Genomic DNA, 19,681 nt, shown 5'->3' on the forward strand with positions numbered 1-19,681 from the left:
TTTCCAAGGATGAAGAGGACAGTAGGAAACCTAATCTGCTTCCCACTGAGGCAATCTGCCAGGAAAGACCTACTCGAGGCACAATTCAGGCAAAAAGCCTCTTCTCTGAAAACAACAGGTTTGGTTGGGGAAGAAACGTAAAGACAGCTGGTCAAGTCCTTAATTCCTTATTATGTTTTGCTTAGCTTTGGCATTAGTGGAGTAATACAAGTCAGGCCTTCAAAATCTGGCCCAGTGTTTTGAAAAGTCCATTTCCTGAAGTTAAACGTATTTTTAGGAATCAAAGAGCAAATGCCATCGAAAAGGTTGAAGCCTGGGAGGGGTGAGCTTACACCTTCACCACTCCAGTAATTTGGCTTGAGAGCGTTTCGTGCTAGGTAAGTTGGGGACCAGCTAGCCATATTGCAGCCAGATTCGCAGTGGTAGCAGGCTGCTGGAGGGAAAGAACACTGGAAAGTGAACTCAGAATTACATGGAGATAATGTGAACAATTTGGGGGATCTTATCAGTGTACTTTCATGTCAAACTTTTAATTAAGTCTGCCCATTTTACTTTTCCTGTATGTACTTTTGCTGTTTACCTCGGTGACTTTCCTTCCCTGTCTCAGTGCCTGTAGTTTGTTAATCTCTTTTCTTCGGAAATACTTGAGAAATATTTTCCACCTTTTTCTCTAGCAGCCTTCCTAGAGATAACCCACCTGACCTCTTTTTAAATGTTTTTCTTTTTTGCATCTTCCTCATCTGTAGGTTTTCTTGTTTTCTTCATATAGGTTTTTTTTCTCTTTTTTCCCATCTTTGCTACAACATTCTCCCTTTTCCCCGTATTCCTTCCTCCGTCCCTAAGAGCTTTTTCTTACATCTTCCCTCTGCCATTCCAGAACTGGATCTCCATCTCTTCTCTCCGCTAACAGGCTGAGTTTGGTGGGAAAGCGATGTCCTCTTTTTTTTTTTTTTTTTTTTTTTTGCTAGTAAGACATTGTTCTCGTCTCCTGTTGGGTAAAAGAGGGACCAGGCAAACCTCTTTTCCATTCTCCTCCATGAGAGTCTTTTGCCCTATGTGGTCTGGGTGTGGTGAGCTCAGATAGCCTGCTGATGCTTTCATTGCATGGGCCACAGGCAGGGGACGTACCTTTCATTCCCTCCCCTGCGCAGAGCCCTACCACAGCGTCAAGATGATGAGAATCACTGCAGCGGAGGGATGGAGCCTTAGGGCGGGAGGGGGGAATAAATAACGAATTGTTGTCAACCCTCCCTACTGCATTAGGCTGCCAGATGATTGCTTATTCCTTGCTCCCACCCACACGCTTCATGCCACCACCAGCATTCTTGGTCCTTTGTGGCTGATGTTGTGGGCTAGTCAGCTGATGAGTCAGCTCTGCTAACCAGTGCTTTTCCAGCTCCCCATGGCAGGGACAGCTTTGGCGTAAGAGCTTCAGCCAGGATTATCTGCGTGGAAGCGTGGGGGGGAGGCACTTGGGCACATTAATGGATTTATTTAGAAGTTTACCATTCTGCATACAAAGAGCAGGTTTCCAGGGGTGTGCAGTTCAGCTCGTCTTGCTCTCTTTGCATACGGTCCGATGCAGGGAGTTTTGAAACTACACCCTGTATACCATCTGTTAGTATAGGAGTGTGGAGTTAATGGGAAATTCAAACTTTGAATAGGTCAGGAAATTAAAAGTTTTGTTCTCACAGCAATTAAGTACATGTTGGTTTCAGATGGCATTTTAGCTCATCGGGTTAATGTACAAAACGAATCTTGCGCCACAGCCGAGTTCCCGCGCCACAGCTGAACTTGGCACCGGGACCGAGTGGGAGAAGAGACGATCAGAGCTTCAAAATACCTTTTTTGCCTCCTCGGTGCCGGGCAGGCCTGGGCCTCTTTAGCGCTTCCCAGGGGTCAGAACACCCTCCGGGACTGGCGCATCCAGCATCTTACAGCTCATGTCAACTGGGGAACATCTGGGCAGTGGAAAATACATCAGGCATAGGAATGTTCCAGCTGCCCCGCTCCCAGCCTGCCCCGTCCTGCCTTGACTCCGTCAACTCCTGGCCGCGTTGCCTTGGCTGGGACGCTATGGTTAGGCACTCCAGCTCCTTTTCTCATCCTGCACGTCAGGCAAAGGCTGCGCCGTGCTGGGACACATTGTATGGACCACCACAGGCAGAAGGCTCAGTCACAAAGCTTGCTTTAAATGAATTTCTGCAGCTACACTATTTGCTGTCATCTTCTACTTGGATGGTGACAGGTATCCTTCAGCAGTCCTGGCCAAGCTAGAACTTCATTTACCCGCAGTAACAGAACAAATCTTTTCTCCACTGTTAGAACAAAGCTGGCTCGAAATCACTGGGCCGTGGTAGAAAGGTAGCTGAGCATCATGCATGTACAGTATATTCGGGCAGCAGGAAGAGGGTGAGGGTAGACTTTTTTTGAGCATGCTTGCTATAATTTTTGTAACCGAGTTACTCGGAAATCCTTAAAGCTTGATTGTAATTACTGTAATTTCTCATAGTACTTAAACTTATTTCTAATGAAAGAATACCTATTAGTAGCTATTTAAAGTCAATTTATTTATTAAATAATCATTTATATTACACTAATCTGAAATCGTTTGATTTTGGATTATTAGTTGGAGTATAAGTGAGTTTGAGTCCATTTCTCTGGATAATTTTCAAATGAAATAAACTTCACAAAAGGACTAAAAAAATAATGTAAAGGCAGATTTATGGCTAATCCAAATTACTGTCCACATGCTCTCTTAAATATATGTGGTATACACAGCTTTGACCGTCAGGTGCAAGTTTTCAGAGCTGTGGAGGGAATGAGGAAAGCTTGCAGTCACTATTTGGAAATTGGCATAACAGAGGTCATTGTTTATCCTGATTTCACTATACTAAATTATTGACCAATTCTTTCTCTAGAATTGCAGGTCCAGTGGCACTTAGGCGCATGTATTAGATGCCTTCTCTCATCTCCTTAGAAAATGGAGCAATTGACCACACTGTCTTTGAGTAAAAGGGGTCGTATTCTTGAAAAAAATATTGCAAATCTTTTATTTTCATATAATATGGAATATAAAAAGGACTTTCAGTAAGGCAAGGCTTTTGAGGTACCAGCTTTGTGGCCAGACTGCTGTGCAGAACAGAGCTGAGCAGTAAGTATTCTTAGCAGTTGTTTACCCCAAAATACCCATATGTAAACTCATTCCTGCTGTTACCAATGATTTTTTCGGCAACTGCCTCCAGAAGAAAAGTATAATTTTTTTGTAAAGGTAAAGTAGCACAATGGTATTGTCATGTATCTCTTTCTATAACTAGAAAGGAAAAATTGTGATGTTAATCAAATACTTACATTAGTTTCCAACACTCTTTCGCTTTAGATTAACTCATGTGGTTTAGCCAAATTTCATAAAGAGGGACAAAATCACATTGCTTTTTTTTAGGCAGGAGTTCACAGAATCACAGAATCACGGAATCACTAGGTTGGAAAGGACCTTCAAGATCATCAAGTCCAACCATTAATCCAGTGCCACCATGTTCCCTAAACCATGTCCTGAAGTGCCACATCCACACGTTTTTTGAACACTTCCAGGGATGGCGACTCCACCACCTCCCTGGGCAGCCTCTTCCAATGCCTGACCACCCTCTGTTGACCTTGTCTAGTTTTCCTTTCCATGGGAGACTGTAGTAGTGGTAAGCAAATTGGCACAAATAATGTAAGACTCAGGGCAACACCTTCAGAAGTTTCAGAAGTCTTTGAAACTATGGCCTATCTTCAAAAATGCCCGTGGCCTTGTCTGCAGTGGTACTGTTACCCTCGAGGTCGCTCTGGAGGCTGCTAACGCCTGCCACGTCAAGGGCAAGCCTGAATATCACTTAGGATGGAGCCAAAGGCACTACAGGACCTGTGGGTGCATCTCCAGAGTCCCTGAAGCATGTGTGGGCGCACCTGAACGAGCTTTCACCTGGCTAGCGTGGCTAAGAATAGCAATGAACGCATGGGATGGTGTGCGAGCGAGTTGTCTCGGCCCACGCTGTGAGTCCTCCTCAATGGGCGCAACGCTGTGCTCTGATTGCTGTTGTTACTTACTCAGGCCGGATTGCAAAGCTGGTTTGGGCAAGCCTGTTTGTGCTGCCTTTGAACGACACGCGTCTGTATGCTAATCCTCATAAAAATGCCAGTGAGCAATACAACCGACTTCGGGTTTTTTTAAATTGTAGACTCCAAAGTAATTCAACAGCTTTTGAAAACTTTATTTCAGGTAATTAGTGCAAATAATTCATGATGGAACAACGGTTGCTTTCATAGTGCTAACTGCTTGTAAAAATAGGCCACCTCCCCTTCGCTGGGTAGAGCTGACTTACCATAAGAGGAAAAATGTCTTCAACTTTTTTCTTTAAATTCCCACCTGCCCCCCATCACCCGAAGGCCATTCCAGCTACCACCTACAAGGCACATCCATGCAACAGATCGGTGTGTTGATCATTTGTAGGACACTCTGTCAACTAAAACGTAAAATAGGCTTTTCTGTTCTAGAAACAGGCTCTACTTAGTACTCATATTTTCCTAGTATTTCTTCAGAAAAAATTTTTGATAGTAAGCCCGTTTCCTGATCTTCCATTTTTGTAGCGTTGCTGTTTCTAACACTGCAGCAGGGCAGTGTTTAATTCAGGGCAATCATATCTGTTGTTTATTGACTCTAATATTTGTTTTACTATTTACCATGGCTTTTAAATATCTTAATTAGCATAACTCACAGTAGCACATGGTTGGCAGACATGGACCTTTAAGGTAATAAAAAGGAACAGGCTGAATAAATATTTGAAAAAGGTGCCAGTATAGTTTAAAAGAATTGTAGAGCTATTCGTCTTAACTTTTTACTTAATTCTACTCAGGCAACATGACTCCACCCAGATAAAACTCCGATCTATACATTTCTTCCCAGCTTGAACTGAAATAAAATAGTCCCATGCCACGTTTGGGGGAAGCCCGTGCGATAACATGCGTGTGCCTTATATCCGTGTGGGTCAAAAGGATGGGCTGCCTCTTTAAAAGGTTTCCGTGAACCTGTATTGTTATAGTAAGCTCTGGTAGGCGAGGGGTTGCGTGACTGCAGCAGACTCATTTGTGACCTCAGAAAAGTGGTTATGAAAGTGATCTCTTGATCAGAGGAATAGAGCTCTGCTGCCTGCCAGACCAGCAAGGCAGAAATGAGCCTCCTCGCTTTAAATCTGCCCCGGCAGGAGAAAAAATGTTCCTCTTCTGGATGCAGCGTTCGTAGACTACGTCTTTAATGATTCCTCTGAAAAATACTTGGCTTAAAATAAAGTAGGCTCTAGAGTATATATCTTCTCCAGTTAACTTTCAGATTTTTAAGGAATATGTGCAAAAGCATCTTTGCTTTTGCTTTTTGCAATTTGCAATATTCATTTTCTGCCTTAAACCTATTCACATTTTTCTCAGCGTAGCGCTAGTAAGTTTTGTTTCAATGGTTATTGGACCGACTCTGGCAGCAAGTCGCAGTCTATATCCAAGGAAGATCATATTGTAACTGATGAAAAACCAATATAAACTGATGTTTATGTCACACAGTGAGTGTAAAACAGATCTGATGAGTCACTAGGTAAGAAATCACAAGTTTTCATCCAGAAGACCTTGACAGAATAAGAAGCAGTAGAAGTAATTTATGTATCATAATTCTCTTTATATACACTATTCCCCTAGTATTGATTACTCAGTGAAAGCTGTAATTAACTATAATTGCCTTGAAAGTTGAGGCTGCAATCCTACATGTTTCATGAGTGGGAGACAAGACTCCTGTCCTTATCCCATAAAGAATACTAGTTATTTCTTTGGTAGCTTGCTATGAGTCAAGGTAGCAGGCACCTTCACAGGAGTCAGACTTGCCTGTTCAAGTCAATGACACATATGCAGAAGAGTTGAAACTGGGGAAAAGGTTGTATTTTATTAGATAGAACTTTGTTTCTGAAATACAGAACATTGTTTGGTTGTTCCTTGTCTTCACATGGGACAAGTCTGATAAGAACTCTGTGGCTGCCTTTTAATTTTATCACTATATCTAAGTACTCTGTGTTTTTAAAAATTGAAAAGCAAATGAAAGGAGGGCCACAATTTATATTGTCAGAGCTTTCAAATATTACCTTTCCTGCCTTTTTTAAAGGACAGTATTTTTTATTATGCTTAGAAAATTTGAAGGTCCTAGTCCTGTTCTCTGACCTATGGACTGTGGCATTTTAAAAAAACTTAATTTCTCCAGCGCTAAGGGGGAGACAACATGTAAGCCTACTACTGGCTTGCTTAAGGTCTTTGGGATCTGCATGGGGTCTTTTTCTGAGCATGGAACCTGGCTGTGAAAAAAAAGGCAAAACAAAATGTTTGTGAGGAAGTGAAAAATGAAGGTTCTTGTAGTAATTGAAGACATCATGTGCATGCATTTTCTACTTCTGCAGAAGGTTGCTGTTCTGCAAAGCAATTTATTTTTGGACAAACCATAATGTCTCTCTGCAGGCTCTCTGACTTACAAGGGATTCCAGTTGGGAGCAAGGTCCATCTGTTTGGACAGCTTTTCAGGATTAGTCTTTAAATGCACACATTAAAATATTAATGTGTATAAAAAGACATCAAACATTTCCAGGGATTGTAACTTTATCAATTTAGGGTTCTGGTAGTTCAATTTTTGACTTCTGTTCTTGGATTGTTCTTCATTCTGAGCTTTTAGGTAAGATTTTCATGTTACTGGTTTTCTTCAGCATTCTAAAAAGCTCTGGAACGTAGTTCAGTGTTTTTAAATTATCCTGAATATAGATTCTGAAAGAATTTTTAAAACTTTTGGATACTGTTCCTGATGTTCTATTTGCCTTGTCTCGGCACGTTCTTCTACTTCCTGAACCAGAAAAGCCAAAGCTCAAGGACCTCCTCTCAAGCATATTTTTCCCACAGCTCATTAGGTTCATTCAGCCTCTCAAGGCAGCTCTTCATACAGTCAATCTCATCATGGAAGTCTCCACAGACAGCGGAAAAGACCAAAGCAGCTTTGCTTTAGAGAGAGAGTGCCGTGTTCTGTGGTGTGTGTGTATTTATCGGCGATTGCGCAGCAGTGTGCTGTGGTATCCATCTGACTTAAAGGTGGAGATTCTTGCATTTACCCTGTCAAGTGTGTTTGCTTATTTAAAGTACACTGGAAAGCAAATGTGGCCGTGTCTTTGCCTTTAATATCGGATACAGTATGGCTGCTATATAAAGCAGATATTAAGGAGTAACTCTCACGATGTTTCTAACTCCGAAACTGATGAAGCCAGATTTGGTTTTCTGGGTAACATATGCACATCCTGTGCACTAAGGTCTCAGCGTGAATATTTTAGATGCAATGTTTATTTCATCTTAAAGGTTTCCTTTATCCTCTCCAGATCGTGTGCTTTGGCTATTTTTAAACAGTCTCTTGGGTGATATACTGGCCTACTGACACATGCTCTTTCAACTCTCTTCTAAGAGATACTGACTTAAATTCCCTCTTGGAGCTAGCAGGTATGAATTCAGCCCATGCCTTTCCATGCAGCCTGGTGCCAACGAAATTATAAAGGGACAAGAATGTTACAAAAACAGCAGAAATTGAGGAGTGGAAACTCAGGAGATAAGTCTGTTTGAAACAGGCCTCAAAAAGAGGTTATCGAATTCAAGGTGGCAAAGAAAGATTTTTAATGCTTGGTCTTTGATTTGATTTCATTCTTCAGGGATTGATTTACTAAATGTTCTAAACTGTAGATCTAAATTGAAGAGAGTAAAATGGTGCACATCTTCTGCAGCCAATAACGACTAAAAATGTTCTGATATTCTCAAGATAAATCTGTTATGAAGACTTCATTGCATTTCTTCAGTAAGATGCAATTCTTACAGTCTCCTTTTTTAAAGTGAGGATGATTCCGGTAGACTGTAGTTGCTTACTTATGAACATGTATAGCTTTTCTCTTAGCTGTCATTTTAGTAAAAATGGATTTTGGTCTCATTACTTATGTTTCTGAAAAATATTTCAGGCTCAAATTTATTTCAATAGGCTGTTTATCATAGAAGAAATGATTTTTTTGTTATTGTTTGGATACAATGATTAGTCACAAGCTGGTCTTTCATCATATGCTTAAATTTAGACACATACAGGCTTTCTCATAAGGTTCTGATTTTTCTTATTGTCGCTTCTGTGATATACTTTGTTTCACGTCACAGATGCTGCTTTTGTTCATCTGTTGTTTATTTTCTGTCTCCAACAAATTTCGTGGACAAGGTTGTGGCATTGCAGTGAGAACATAACAACACAAGAAATGCACTACTGTGTCACACCAGTGGTCCATCTAGTCTGCTATTCTCATCTCCAAAATCACTTTCTTTTATCTGCTTTAAAGCACTTTTGTATGGGTGTCACTGAGCACTTCGCAGTTCTCATATTGTGGGCAAACAGCAGTTCTGCGTTGAGTCTATCCACTGCCTTTACAGTCTTGTAAACCTCTGTTACATCTCCCCTCATCCTTCTCTCTTCAGTAAACAGTCACAGCCATTTTAGCTTCGCCTCAAAAGGCAGCTGCCTCTGCTGTGGGCCCCAGTGTCCACTGTTGTGTTATTTTCATTGGGAGAATCAAACCAGTGAAAAAATAGCCTCGAGACAATGAAATAATACGAGCCATATCAAAAGAGGGCTACATTCTTGGACCATAGAGGGAGAAAGTGCTGGGAATTCAGAGGATATAGGGAACCTAAATTTTATTTTTCCCTGTACAGGTTTTTTAAAATATAAGATGAACAGCTGTTCAGAGAACCAGCCATCACAAAGGACACTTAGAAGAACTGGGAAACTCTGCAAGTTGTTTTAATAGGCCATCTGCTCCATAGATCCTAGAATCAGTTTGTTCTGATGTGCTATTCCTCTGAATACGTATCTATAGCATGATTGGTGGGATTTGCTGAGATCTCACTCCCCACTCAAGCCATCAGGATGTGGCAGGTCAGCACACACTGCAGTACACTTAAGGCTAATGTGGATTAGTTTGGTGAAGTCTGAGTCCCTCTACATTGACTTAACATGCAGTGTTTCAGAGTGTAGTACAGGGGAAAATCAAACTAGAGTAAAACAAACATAAAACTACATTGATTGTACATTCTGAGGTCCTTAACTGTGGAACTAACCAATGTTAAGTGAGTTTTCTAAATATAGAATAGTTCTCTGTAATTTATTTTTTTCTACACTAAACTTATGCTGTATATCTTGACTCTGATTAATGGACATGTAATTTACAAATTCACGACTTAAGGGGCAAGGAATTTGTTGGAATCATCTTAATTTTTATGAGGGATGTGGGTATTGATTTGAAAGTGGACTAAATGGTTTGCAGATTTCTTACTCTAGGTTGCCAATAAATCAGGCTTGCAATCCATTTTGTACTTCGACAGAATAACCCATTTGTATTTACCTTTTATGGATTTATTCAAAAGGGTATACAAGCAAATACACACTCAGGCAAGCTAATGTATCACAGCTTAATTAAACTAAGAATGGAATAATACAGGGATAAAATAAGGCCTGAGGACTGAGTCTATAAATCAATAAGTTCCCATCATCAAATCATCATATTTAAAGTAGTAGGTAATCAAATGGAATTATGAAGATGAAACAAAAGACAATTACTTGGAATAAGTCTTACATCTGGGGATAATTTAGGAGGACTGCATGTCTTTGGCAGTCTTATAGCCAATAAGGTCTAGCAGACCAACTGATAACTCAAATATTTACTCACAGTGATGCAAACAGATCTTTAAAATATCTTCTTTGCCAATGTGCAATGTGGGGTTGTCTGTTGGGGAGATCTTCTGTTGAGTCATATGAAGAGAGGAAGGTTGCAACAGTAAGCTGCAGAGAGGAGATGTGCTTTCTGGACAAGTTCTTCTGAATCTGTTGCTTGTATGGTTAGCATACAATTTGGTTTCACATGGAGGCACAGCTTTTCTTTGGATCTGTGATCCCTCAGAAGTTATGGGATAAGGGAGATGTTACAGTCTCAGACTACATAAAAACGTGACATAGAAGTGTGGTTTCTTGTGAGCCAGTTGTGTGAGATACAGATAGAATAAAACATCAAAAAACATTGTAAGAATAGCTAATAACTTAATTCACATATTCTCCCATATACACACACTTTTCATGACAGCCACTTAACCATTCTCAGCATTTCTTAAATTATTCTACACATTTTACAGACCAAGAATTGTGGAAACAGGAGGTGTCCATCCAGAACTTATCCTAATGCTCGTTCACTATAAGCAGCTCTTACCTTACAAAATGAATTCTGTTTGTAATTAATGAGAGTTTTCCTGGAGGGAATGTGAAATATCCATTACTGGGGATACTCAACAAAAACCCTGAGCAACCTGCCTAACTGAAGCTAGCTCTGTTTTGATCAGGGTAGGGTAGACCAGATGACCTTCAAAGGTCCCTTCCAACCTACGACTTCCTATGTTTCCATGATTCCCTGTCCCCACTCAATAAATAGGCCCTGGGTTCCTCACAGGTAAAATAGTTTCCTAAAGCTTTGCAGAACGCCTTGCACCGCAGCACAATGGAACTTCAGCAGGTAATTGTTTTCAGCTTCTCAGCTTGCCTCATCTAAATTGTATTCCCCAAAGGCACAGAATCCTCCTTTTCTCATGCAAGAAAAAAATACCCTGACTTGGTTGCCTCCCCAAGAAGTCCTTGGTTTGTGTTTCTTCTCTTTCACCCGCACCCTGACTCTGATGCTGCCTTCTCGCTGGACTCCCCAGTACTGCCTGGCCTGGCGTCACGCCAGCTCCATCCCAAAGACTCGGTCCTACCCCAAACTGATTCCCTTCCTGACACAACCTTGCTCAAGTCATCTCAAGAGGGAAAAGATAGGACTGATGGGTTTTAGAGGGCAGCGTGAGGAAGTGGGGGAATTTCTTCTGGGAACTGGAGGAGAACACATCAAGACTTGCCCAAAGCAAGAGGCTCGCCCTTCCCCCTTTCTTGACTGCTGGAATCCCTCTCTGAGATCTCATTCCTTAATGTCTTGCCTGATCACTGCTAAATCCTGTAACAGGCCAGGTCTCTCAGGGCTAATGTTCGTAGAAAAACTATGGGAATGTGAGCTTTATCCCTCTTTTCTATGTTTTTCTGTAGAAATAATTTCCATGTGTACTTTTACACACACAGACAGCAGTGGCAGCTGGATCGCCGTTTTAAAAAGTTTCTCTCATCTTCGATAATTTCTAAAAACACAAAACCATCCAGTAGAATATCGCGAAACCAAGCGTTTCGATGATCCCCCAGCAGCATTTTTTACTGTTTGCAAAAGGATTTGACTTTGGGGAAACAGTCCTCACCTTTCACACTGTGGGTTTTCTCCCCTCTCCCTGCTGCACGAGAGTTAGTTCTCTGATCCTTTACTTGAAGCCCGTTTGCTTTTTTTAGGCAACTTCCAGATATCTGATACAGTATATAATGAGGAATTAGGTTCCATTACACGAAGGCTTAACCTTCTCGAAAAGCATTCAGCGCTTGCCAGGAGTCATCAATATTTAACAGCTGTTGTTATTATGAAATACTTCATAGGGTAATGCGGCTCGTCTGCTCGCACGCAAGGGTTTGAACGAGCGCCAGGCCGCTGTCAGAGCCGCCGGGAGATTGACAGGCGGCGAGGCTTGCGTGACAGCCGGGCTGGGGTTAGTCAGCAGCCTGCCTCCTCCGCAGCAGGGACTTCTCCTCCCCCTTGCCTCCCCTTCAAAAGGGCTCCTCCGGACGGGGAGGGGTGCAGGCTGGGGTCTCAGAGGGGCGAGGTGGCCCCACCAGCTCCTCGCAGGGACGACGGGGAGAGGAGGGCTGCCGGGCGGTGGCATCCCTTTGATGCCCCTCTGGGGCGCGGGGGAAAATGGATGAGGCTGGCTGGGAAAGGGGAAAAGTGGTTCTGAAAGAAAGAGGGGACGGGATCTGGAAAGCAAACAGTTCGCGTTGTACCTTAAATAAATGTCATGCTGTACTCGAGAAACTTCAAAGGGCAGTCAGATTTCAAAGCATCTCTTAAGAAGAAGCAGACTGAGAAAACCGCTAAGTTGGGAAGAAAAACTTTGCATTATTGCTAGCATAATTTCATCTGGTGTTCTGGTAGCCTCTGCAACAGGACTGAGCACTATACATCTTTTATTCAGAGGATGCATTTGGCTGCTGATTTCTCTTCCAACGCTGATTTCTCTCCTGATGCAACCTGTATGTTGTGGCGTTTCAGAGCGCAAACATTCCTTCCGTATCATTGGGCAATGTACAGTAACTGTTCTTTATGTTGTATATTGTTTAATTTCAGCGTGCGTCTAATGAGCACTGTCCTTATTGTCGCTCGGTGTTCTCTGTAACGCAGCAAGAGGAAACAGACTGTTTCAGTTCACGGCTGTAGGTTAGTTAAGCAGAATTGCTCCTACTGAGTGTTTCCTAGTTGTTTTGTTTTCTTAGCATTCAAGGTAACACGCAGAGCTGATTCTTCCTGCAGCTCAAAGATCCAGGAAGAAAGACCCTGTCTTCGCTTCCTTTCAACTAACAGTTACCAAAAGTAAGACTCACATTTATAAAGCAGTATCTCTGAACATGCAAGCCAGCTTTGGGTGTTTTCATCTGCCCATTTTAAGACAGAATTTATCCCCTGGGCATCACTAGGGCGAAATGATCTCGCAGGTCCTCCTCATAGAAAGGCTTGAAACTGATACGCCTGCATCACACCGAGTCTGAAGAAGACAGTACTATCCCCTTCTTACACCTCAAATGAACCCAGGCAAGGTGCTCGGGTAAGAAACAGCATCGCTTCACTACTCATTTCTCGCCTGTGCTGTTGCTCGATGCAGGTAGCCTGAGCAGTGGAAGGTCCCTGGGGCAGCTGGGGTACAGTTTGACCACACGTCAGCTTGTTACAGAGCCTAGCTTGGCAGGTAACGTTGCTAATTATTTTCTGAAGAAAGAAGGTTGTGATTGTGCAGGAAGAGGTACAGAACCATTCTGGAGAATGTAATCCCATGGGTTTAAAAAGTACAGTTTTATGAGAGTCCTGAAATTTCCATCCCTCTGAACTAAAGAGTATTCTGCAACGAATAAATATTCTGTTATTTCTGGGGGAAAGGGAACGGCTGGTTTCATGATGCTTCTACAGACTTTAAAGTGTCAGGCAGCTTTTCTCTTCTTTACAATATTCCAGATTTGGTTTTCAAGCCAAGGGGTTTGCAAACGCAGATAGCTTGTATCAGAACTGGAGGCTCAAAAGAGATCTCAGCCTTTTACAGTGCTCTGGGCAGAGACAGTGCAGCTGCGAAGGGCTCAGCAGCACTGTCTGAGACAGTCCCATACTCCATTCAGCCAAACTTTTCCTTGCTTTTGTGGACTTTTTTCCCTGCATTAATTAGCTGTCAATACTAACGCTACGTTATTTTTTGTTTTCCACTCCTCTCACTGCTTTCAGATCCGAAATTGGAACAACATCTTCAGATCTCTGACCTTTCCTTCAGGAAATCACATTGGCCATTTTTCTTCATTTTTTCTCCCTCCTCTTCCTCCTCCAAGCCCCCTTCCCCCTTGCCCTGTATATTTCCACAGTGCTGTCCTTCTGCAGGGCCCAGCGTTTCCCAGCTCGTGGGCTTTTAATGCTGCCATGTTGCCTGGGATTGCATCACGCTCGCTAGATCGCATGACCCTGCAAAACCGTCAGCCCTGGTACTTGTATATCTTGTGTTTATCACCCTACGGTATCAATATGCTCATTCATCTTCTTTGGCAGAACAGCTCCATCTTCTGTTTTGCTTTGTCTTCTGGAAGCGCAGGCTAGAGCAGCTGTGCTCAGAAAAAGGTCTCTGCTGTGCCCGCTTCCATCTCTGCAGTTTGCCGGTTTTGAACCTAGTAGGTGAGTGCTCTACGCTGAATTGCTGACAGCCTAGTCTAAGGAGTTGCCCCTCCCATAGAAAGTGGTCCAAGGCTCCATAAAGCTAAAACTTTCTGGTTTTTTTTACAGCCAGCAGCAGTCATCAGACTGCCTGCAATACCAGGGTTTTCTTTCTTGCCCCATTCCTGATATATGGGAACTCTAGCAGCCAGAAGTTTTCCCCTCAGGTCACTGAGTCATCCTTTGCTGTTTGTTATTTTTTTACTTTCCACAGTTTGCTCCTCCCTGCCCACTAGAGACAGTACTCCTGCATTCTCCAGCCTTCCGTTTGTTTTCCCCATCGTAGGTTTCACCTTTGCTTCAGAGGGCTACCATTTTATGTAACGTCTAAGCCTGATCACAGCTCTCTTGGCATCAGGGCCCTTGCTATCAAGCCACCCATCCTAATCAATACTTACTTTCCTTCAGGTCCTCCCACTTGATTCTTGGTGGTGACAGGGCTACCGTTAGGCTGCTCTCTTTTCCCTATTTTTTCTGCCAAGATAGCTAACATCTCACCACTTCCCCTCCTCACCCCGTCACGTCTTGCTTTTCCTCATCATCATCCCTTTTGGGGGTCTGTGTGGTTTTCTGCCTTTCTTGCTCTGCTTTCTCCGGCTGACAGGCTACCACCAGCAGCAACACCTCTTCGGAGCTGTCAGGGCTGTATCAGCCAAGCCCTGGGTGGATCAAGAGAGTCTTCCCGGCGCAGGGAGGCCGAGCGAGAGCAAAGAGCAAGCAGCGGCCTCAGGTGCGAGGAACAAACGTCCTCGGCTCGGAGGGGATCTCGCTTCTTGGCGCAAAGGGCCTCATTCGTCTTGGTGGTGGTGCAGAGGGTCCCCTCGCAGCCCAGGCCAGCGAGTAGGGCACGTTATGAAACGGATGTGTGTGGCCTAACATACGGGTAACTCTAGCCAGCACAACAACATTAAAATACTTTCCATTTCAAGATGGAATTTATAGTAGCCAGACGAGCCGCGGAACAAACACCTCCTGTGCTTCTGCTGCTGTGCCTGTGTGAGCCTGAAGGCTAACAAACAGGCAGGGAGCTCTGGCCCGCTCAGGCGGGTAAGATAATAGTTTCCACTAACGATGGAGTTCGAACTGGCAGAATTTTCACAACGCCAAAAGAACGCGTCAAAAAAATAAACCTTCATTTCCTTTCACCCCTCCCTGCCTGTCCTTTAGCCTGCACAAAGACTGCAAACCACCGCGTCAGTAATTACAAAAACATCTTTTCTGTGGGGGGGGTAACTCTGGAAGAGGCCGTTGGAATAGGGGCTGGGCTTATAAAAATTATTGTCACGAGTGTCCATATATCTGTTCTTATGGATAGGCATAGCAGAAGGCTTGGCTGGTCGGGGAAAAAAAAAAAAGCAACCTTTTCCAATTAGTTCAAAAGATATACCAAAACGAAAATGAAGATTGAAGAACTTGTATATCCCATTCACAGCAGCTTAGTTTACAAGTCTGAAATCACAAAATTGTTTTGGCTGGAAAACATGGGTAGGGATCTGTTTTAGGCAGCTTGGGATTTTCCTGATGTGTTTTCCCATGCCCAGGGGAGCGATTTATTACATCTAATTATACATTTGAGATGATTGCTTTGGGGTAATGACCGACCTTATCGCTGGCGGCAAGTATTTACAATGTAAGCTAAAAAACATCACGACTAGTCAGGCAGTGTGGCTCTGCGTTGCCGTCGTCTGTTGTAAAACGCTGATGTATCTTGCAACGGTCCCTCACGAGGCTGCCACATTGATCAGGGGCTCTCGCACAGCCCTTTGGAGAGGAAGTGACTCCATTTCGATCATATCCTCAGTCATTTGCAACCAATATTATTCAAGCTTTTTAAAAATGTAGACCTTTCTCTTAATCTGGTATTTTACTAAAAATTTAAATCCCATTGGCATGACTTTTAGCAACAAGCTCAGGAGCATTAGAGCCTTGCTGGCTGCCTCCCCTTTTGATTCTGATTTGGTATAAATTATTCCTGTCCATCTCAACTCTTTTTTTTTTTTTGGGGGGATTATTAACCATCGCTGGTTGTCACTGCTCCAGCTCTGTTTTAGCTGGAAGGGACAATGTGTATCAAATGTCCCAGTTAATCCCACTGGTATGCTCTCCTCTTTCATTCTCTCGGTGGAAAGGAGAAGAAACGGACAACTGAACCTCTGTTTGCTACTGGGATATTTGTACGGCCCATCTCTGGGATGGGGCAGTAAGAGTGAAGCGGACTCCTTAATTTTTACTGACCAAATGATAAAGACGGGTTCCTGTCATACTCTCTAGATGATGCAGAAGCCCAGTGTATCAAGTGATGTCAGCCTTCTCAGAAATTCTTTCATTACCCCCAGAAATGGGATTGTATTTCAGGGACTTTTCTGTGGGATATATTGGTATGAAGATTTTAATCTGAGTATTCAAAGATATTTCAGATCAAGCAGTGAAAACCCATGTGCGGGAAGAGCACTCACCAGTTTTGACTCCCATGAAGGTTTTCATTATTAATAGGAAAAATATATGCAATTTTAACCAAGTGAGAGATTTTCATGAATTTCATGTAGTAGATGACCTGCTAAAAACAAACTTTAAACTTCTGTTTAAAAATGAAACAGTTTAAGAACATTCTCTTGAATCTTACAGTCAGGCTCAGACTCATAGAAGTGAATAGGGTAAAGTGAGACTGAAAATAATCTGATGCCAAGAAGGTCAGCACTGAAAATAAGAAACTTATTTCAGTCCCTTGTCTTCTGAGCTATACAGGCATTTCTTTATATTGTCATAATACATATTTTTATAAACAAAACAACTTGCTAACTTTCTTTTGTTTCTTTCCTGTGGGTTTTGGTTGTTGCTTTATGTAGAGTACACTAATGGAAAAAATATGTTCAATAAAAAATGTGATAGATATTTCATATAAAAAACATCTGGACTGCCAAATATGTATCTATCTCCCTCACAGCAAAAGAAAGTTGTCAGTAACTGAGATCCAGACCACAAAGACAGTAACTCCCAATTAAATCAATGCACGTTAAGTGCCTAAATAAGAATTTTAGCCTAGCAGCACCCTAATTGTTATGATTTCTAAATTGATAATAACTCTTTCCAACAGCCATTCAAGAAAAGCACTTTAAGAAGCAAGTTGGCCAAACGATAAAAGACGACAATATATCTAACAAGACGGCTGTACAAGAAGGTGGACTTCTACTAGAAGTGAGTGAAAAACCCCTGTCTTTTCTGGCTCTAATCTATTCAGTTTGATGATATATTCGGGCTAATGCTTTGTGGCAACTTTGACCAAATGGTCGGTCTTGGTGTGAGTCATTCAAGAATCACACTTGTGAGCACTTCTTGCAAGAGCAAAACTGGCAGCTGGGATAGTCCCGGTCAGCCTCCCTTTGGACAGTTGTACCTTGCACCCTTGCGTCCGCAAAATTACCAGTGAACTCCAGTCAGCCAATTCACAGTGCTTTTTCACTCGGAGTGATAGCAGAGGTTTATTTTACTTTTGAGGGTGCCAACAGGAGCTTGCCTGCTTTCTGATCTGAATTGAGATTATTCTGTGATATTTTAATTTATCCTACTTCCTCAACTCTGTGCTCTGAGGGAAGCCCTATGTGCAGAAGTTATTCCTTCCATGTATTTTTATCTCCTTTAGGATGACTTTATATTGGCAGAGCAGCATAAAGGGGCCATACTGTTACTGAGAATTGGATCCATTAATCTGGATGGAGAATTAATACCGCTGTGAACTACTGAACCAGCTAGAGCACAGCCGTCCATCCCAGATACATCTGCATTTCAAACAAATGATGTAATAATGCCTTTTATACACTGAGGTCCTTGGAAATTCCTCTGTGATTAAGACTACGTGTGTATAGTTGTTCTGGATAGGATAATATTCATGGTATAAAAATTGTGTTTTAATGACAGTTCTGAGATACATGTAAATGTAAATTAAAGAGTAGCCTCCAGCAAATAAATGCTATATACTATCAAAGAAAAAAGACCTTTTATCATGGGATCCAATATCATAAGTTGTTCAAGTCTCTGGAATGGAAACCGGCACCCTGCTTTCCTTCCTCCTAATACTTTAGGAGATTTTAATTTTGTATTTCAAAGCAAGTAACACAGAGGCATCTGATTAGTTAGCGCTAGTGCCAAAGTGAAATGTTTGGCTGTCAGGTATTATTTGCAATCATTTCCATTCACAATGAATAGGGAGTACAGGGCATACAATACATGATAAATCTGGTGAGTATATAATTTTAATGAGGCTCTCCTATCTTTAGTTTATGTTTTCTTGGGTGTATATTACATGCCCACAAGTTACAATCATTAAGGATCTTCAAACAGTAGCCCTACTCCTACAAGCACATGGAGAGAACACTGATAGGCAATTTCAGGTAGGTTACAAGAGACTAATATTATTGGGTATGCTAATGGTCTGCTTACTGCAGTGAGTCACATTCCTTTTGAATATATGGGAGATATTTTATCCTGGATCCTACTTAATGTGGCTCATTAACTGGATGATTAAGTGCATGTTAATATGAATGTATTTGCCAGGCTTCGTGTATGGGCATGTCTGACCTAGAATAAGAGGGTGAATTTTCCTTGGGGCTTGCCGGGAATGTTCCCTGGGGACTGAGTTTGGCTCAGTTGTTCATTCAGTGGCCATGGCATGTGAAGAAAAGTGCTTTTTTCTGTTATTCAACCAAATTCACCATGTTGGTTACTAGGAACTGTGGGTTATTAACTAAATAGGTGCATTCGTGATTCCTTCCAAGGAAAAGCAAACGGTCTTGCTGGTGGTTGCTGTGCTTTGTATATTGACTTGTGAATCTGGTCACTTTGTTGGCTCTCAAAAGATATTTTTTCAGCTGTCAAAAGCCACTTTTCTTCTTGTGACACCACCTTGCACAGTGCAACCTCTCCTAGATGCTTTATGTAAAACAAACCAGAATCATCTGAATCACCAAAATGTGTGAATAATGCTGTCTCTGTCTGCAATGTTAATGGAAAACCATTGATAGTTGCATTTTTTTTCCTAGTGGGTATGATCACTGTGCTCTATGTATAGATAGAAATATGGAATAACAAGAACCCTAATTACTCAGAAATAATGTACTTGTAAATAATAATCTGTGACTCTCGTGTCTTGGAACAATGCAGTACTTCCCCTTTCAGCTTGAAAGAAAACAATGGAATTAGGCTGTCTTCAAAGTATGTTTAAAATGTTTTTTATTTCTAAAGGCCTCTGCCACAACATGTGTTTTTTATTTAAGATTTTATAGAGATTTTTTTACAGCTATAATCAAATAGCTTTCATCAGCAATAACAGAATAAACAATGATACCAGTTTATCAAAGACTTTTTAGTGGAGCACAGCAGGTATCTAAATAAATAATTTCTTCCAGTGTTTTAAGATCACTTCTCTTGGATAAGAGAGTCTTTTCTTGCCATCTTTGCTTCCCTTTGCAGGGAAGACAGGCAAAACTCTAAGAACCAAAGTCCAGTTTTATTAATGGTCTGTTTGAGTATACCCCATTCTTGCAATCTTTGCTCTCTTTGGAAACTTCAAACTCCAAGTGTTTGGCTGCAGTAATGATTTTTAACTTTGCACTTTCAAAAAATCTTCCAAGGTAGGTGGTATTGCAACCCTTGTGCCACATGGCTTCTGGCAGAAAAGGGCCACATTCGGTTTC

At 42.0% G+C, this 19,681-nt stretch overlaps 1 protein-coding gene across 1 annotated transcript in view; it reads left to right on the forward strand.

The window, feature by feature from the left end:
- Positions 1–19,681, forward strand: part of AHRR (aryl hydrocarbon receptor repressor) — a gene marked incomplete at both ends in the record, with an annotated part of 67,752 nt that overhangs the window by 22,300 nt on the left and 25,771 nt on the right. The window contains one exon of the mRNA XM_082014740.1: positions 17,086–17,186. Within this exon, the coding sequence (XP_081870866.1) occupies positions 17,086–17,186 (101 nt within the window). The remainder of the gene's footprint in view (positions 1–17,085; positions 17,187–19,681) is intronic.

This window comes from Phaethon aethereus, assembly GCF_964289735.1.
Source record: "Phaethon aethereus genome assembly, chromosome: 2".
Taxonomy (NCBI): domain Eukaryota; kingdom Metazoa; phylum Chordata; class Aves; order Phaethontiformes; family Phaethontidae; genus Phaethon; species Phaethon aethereus.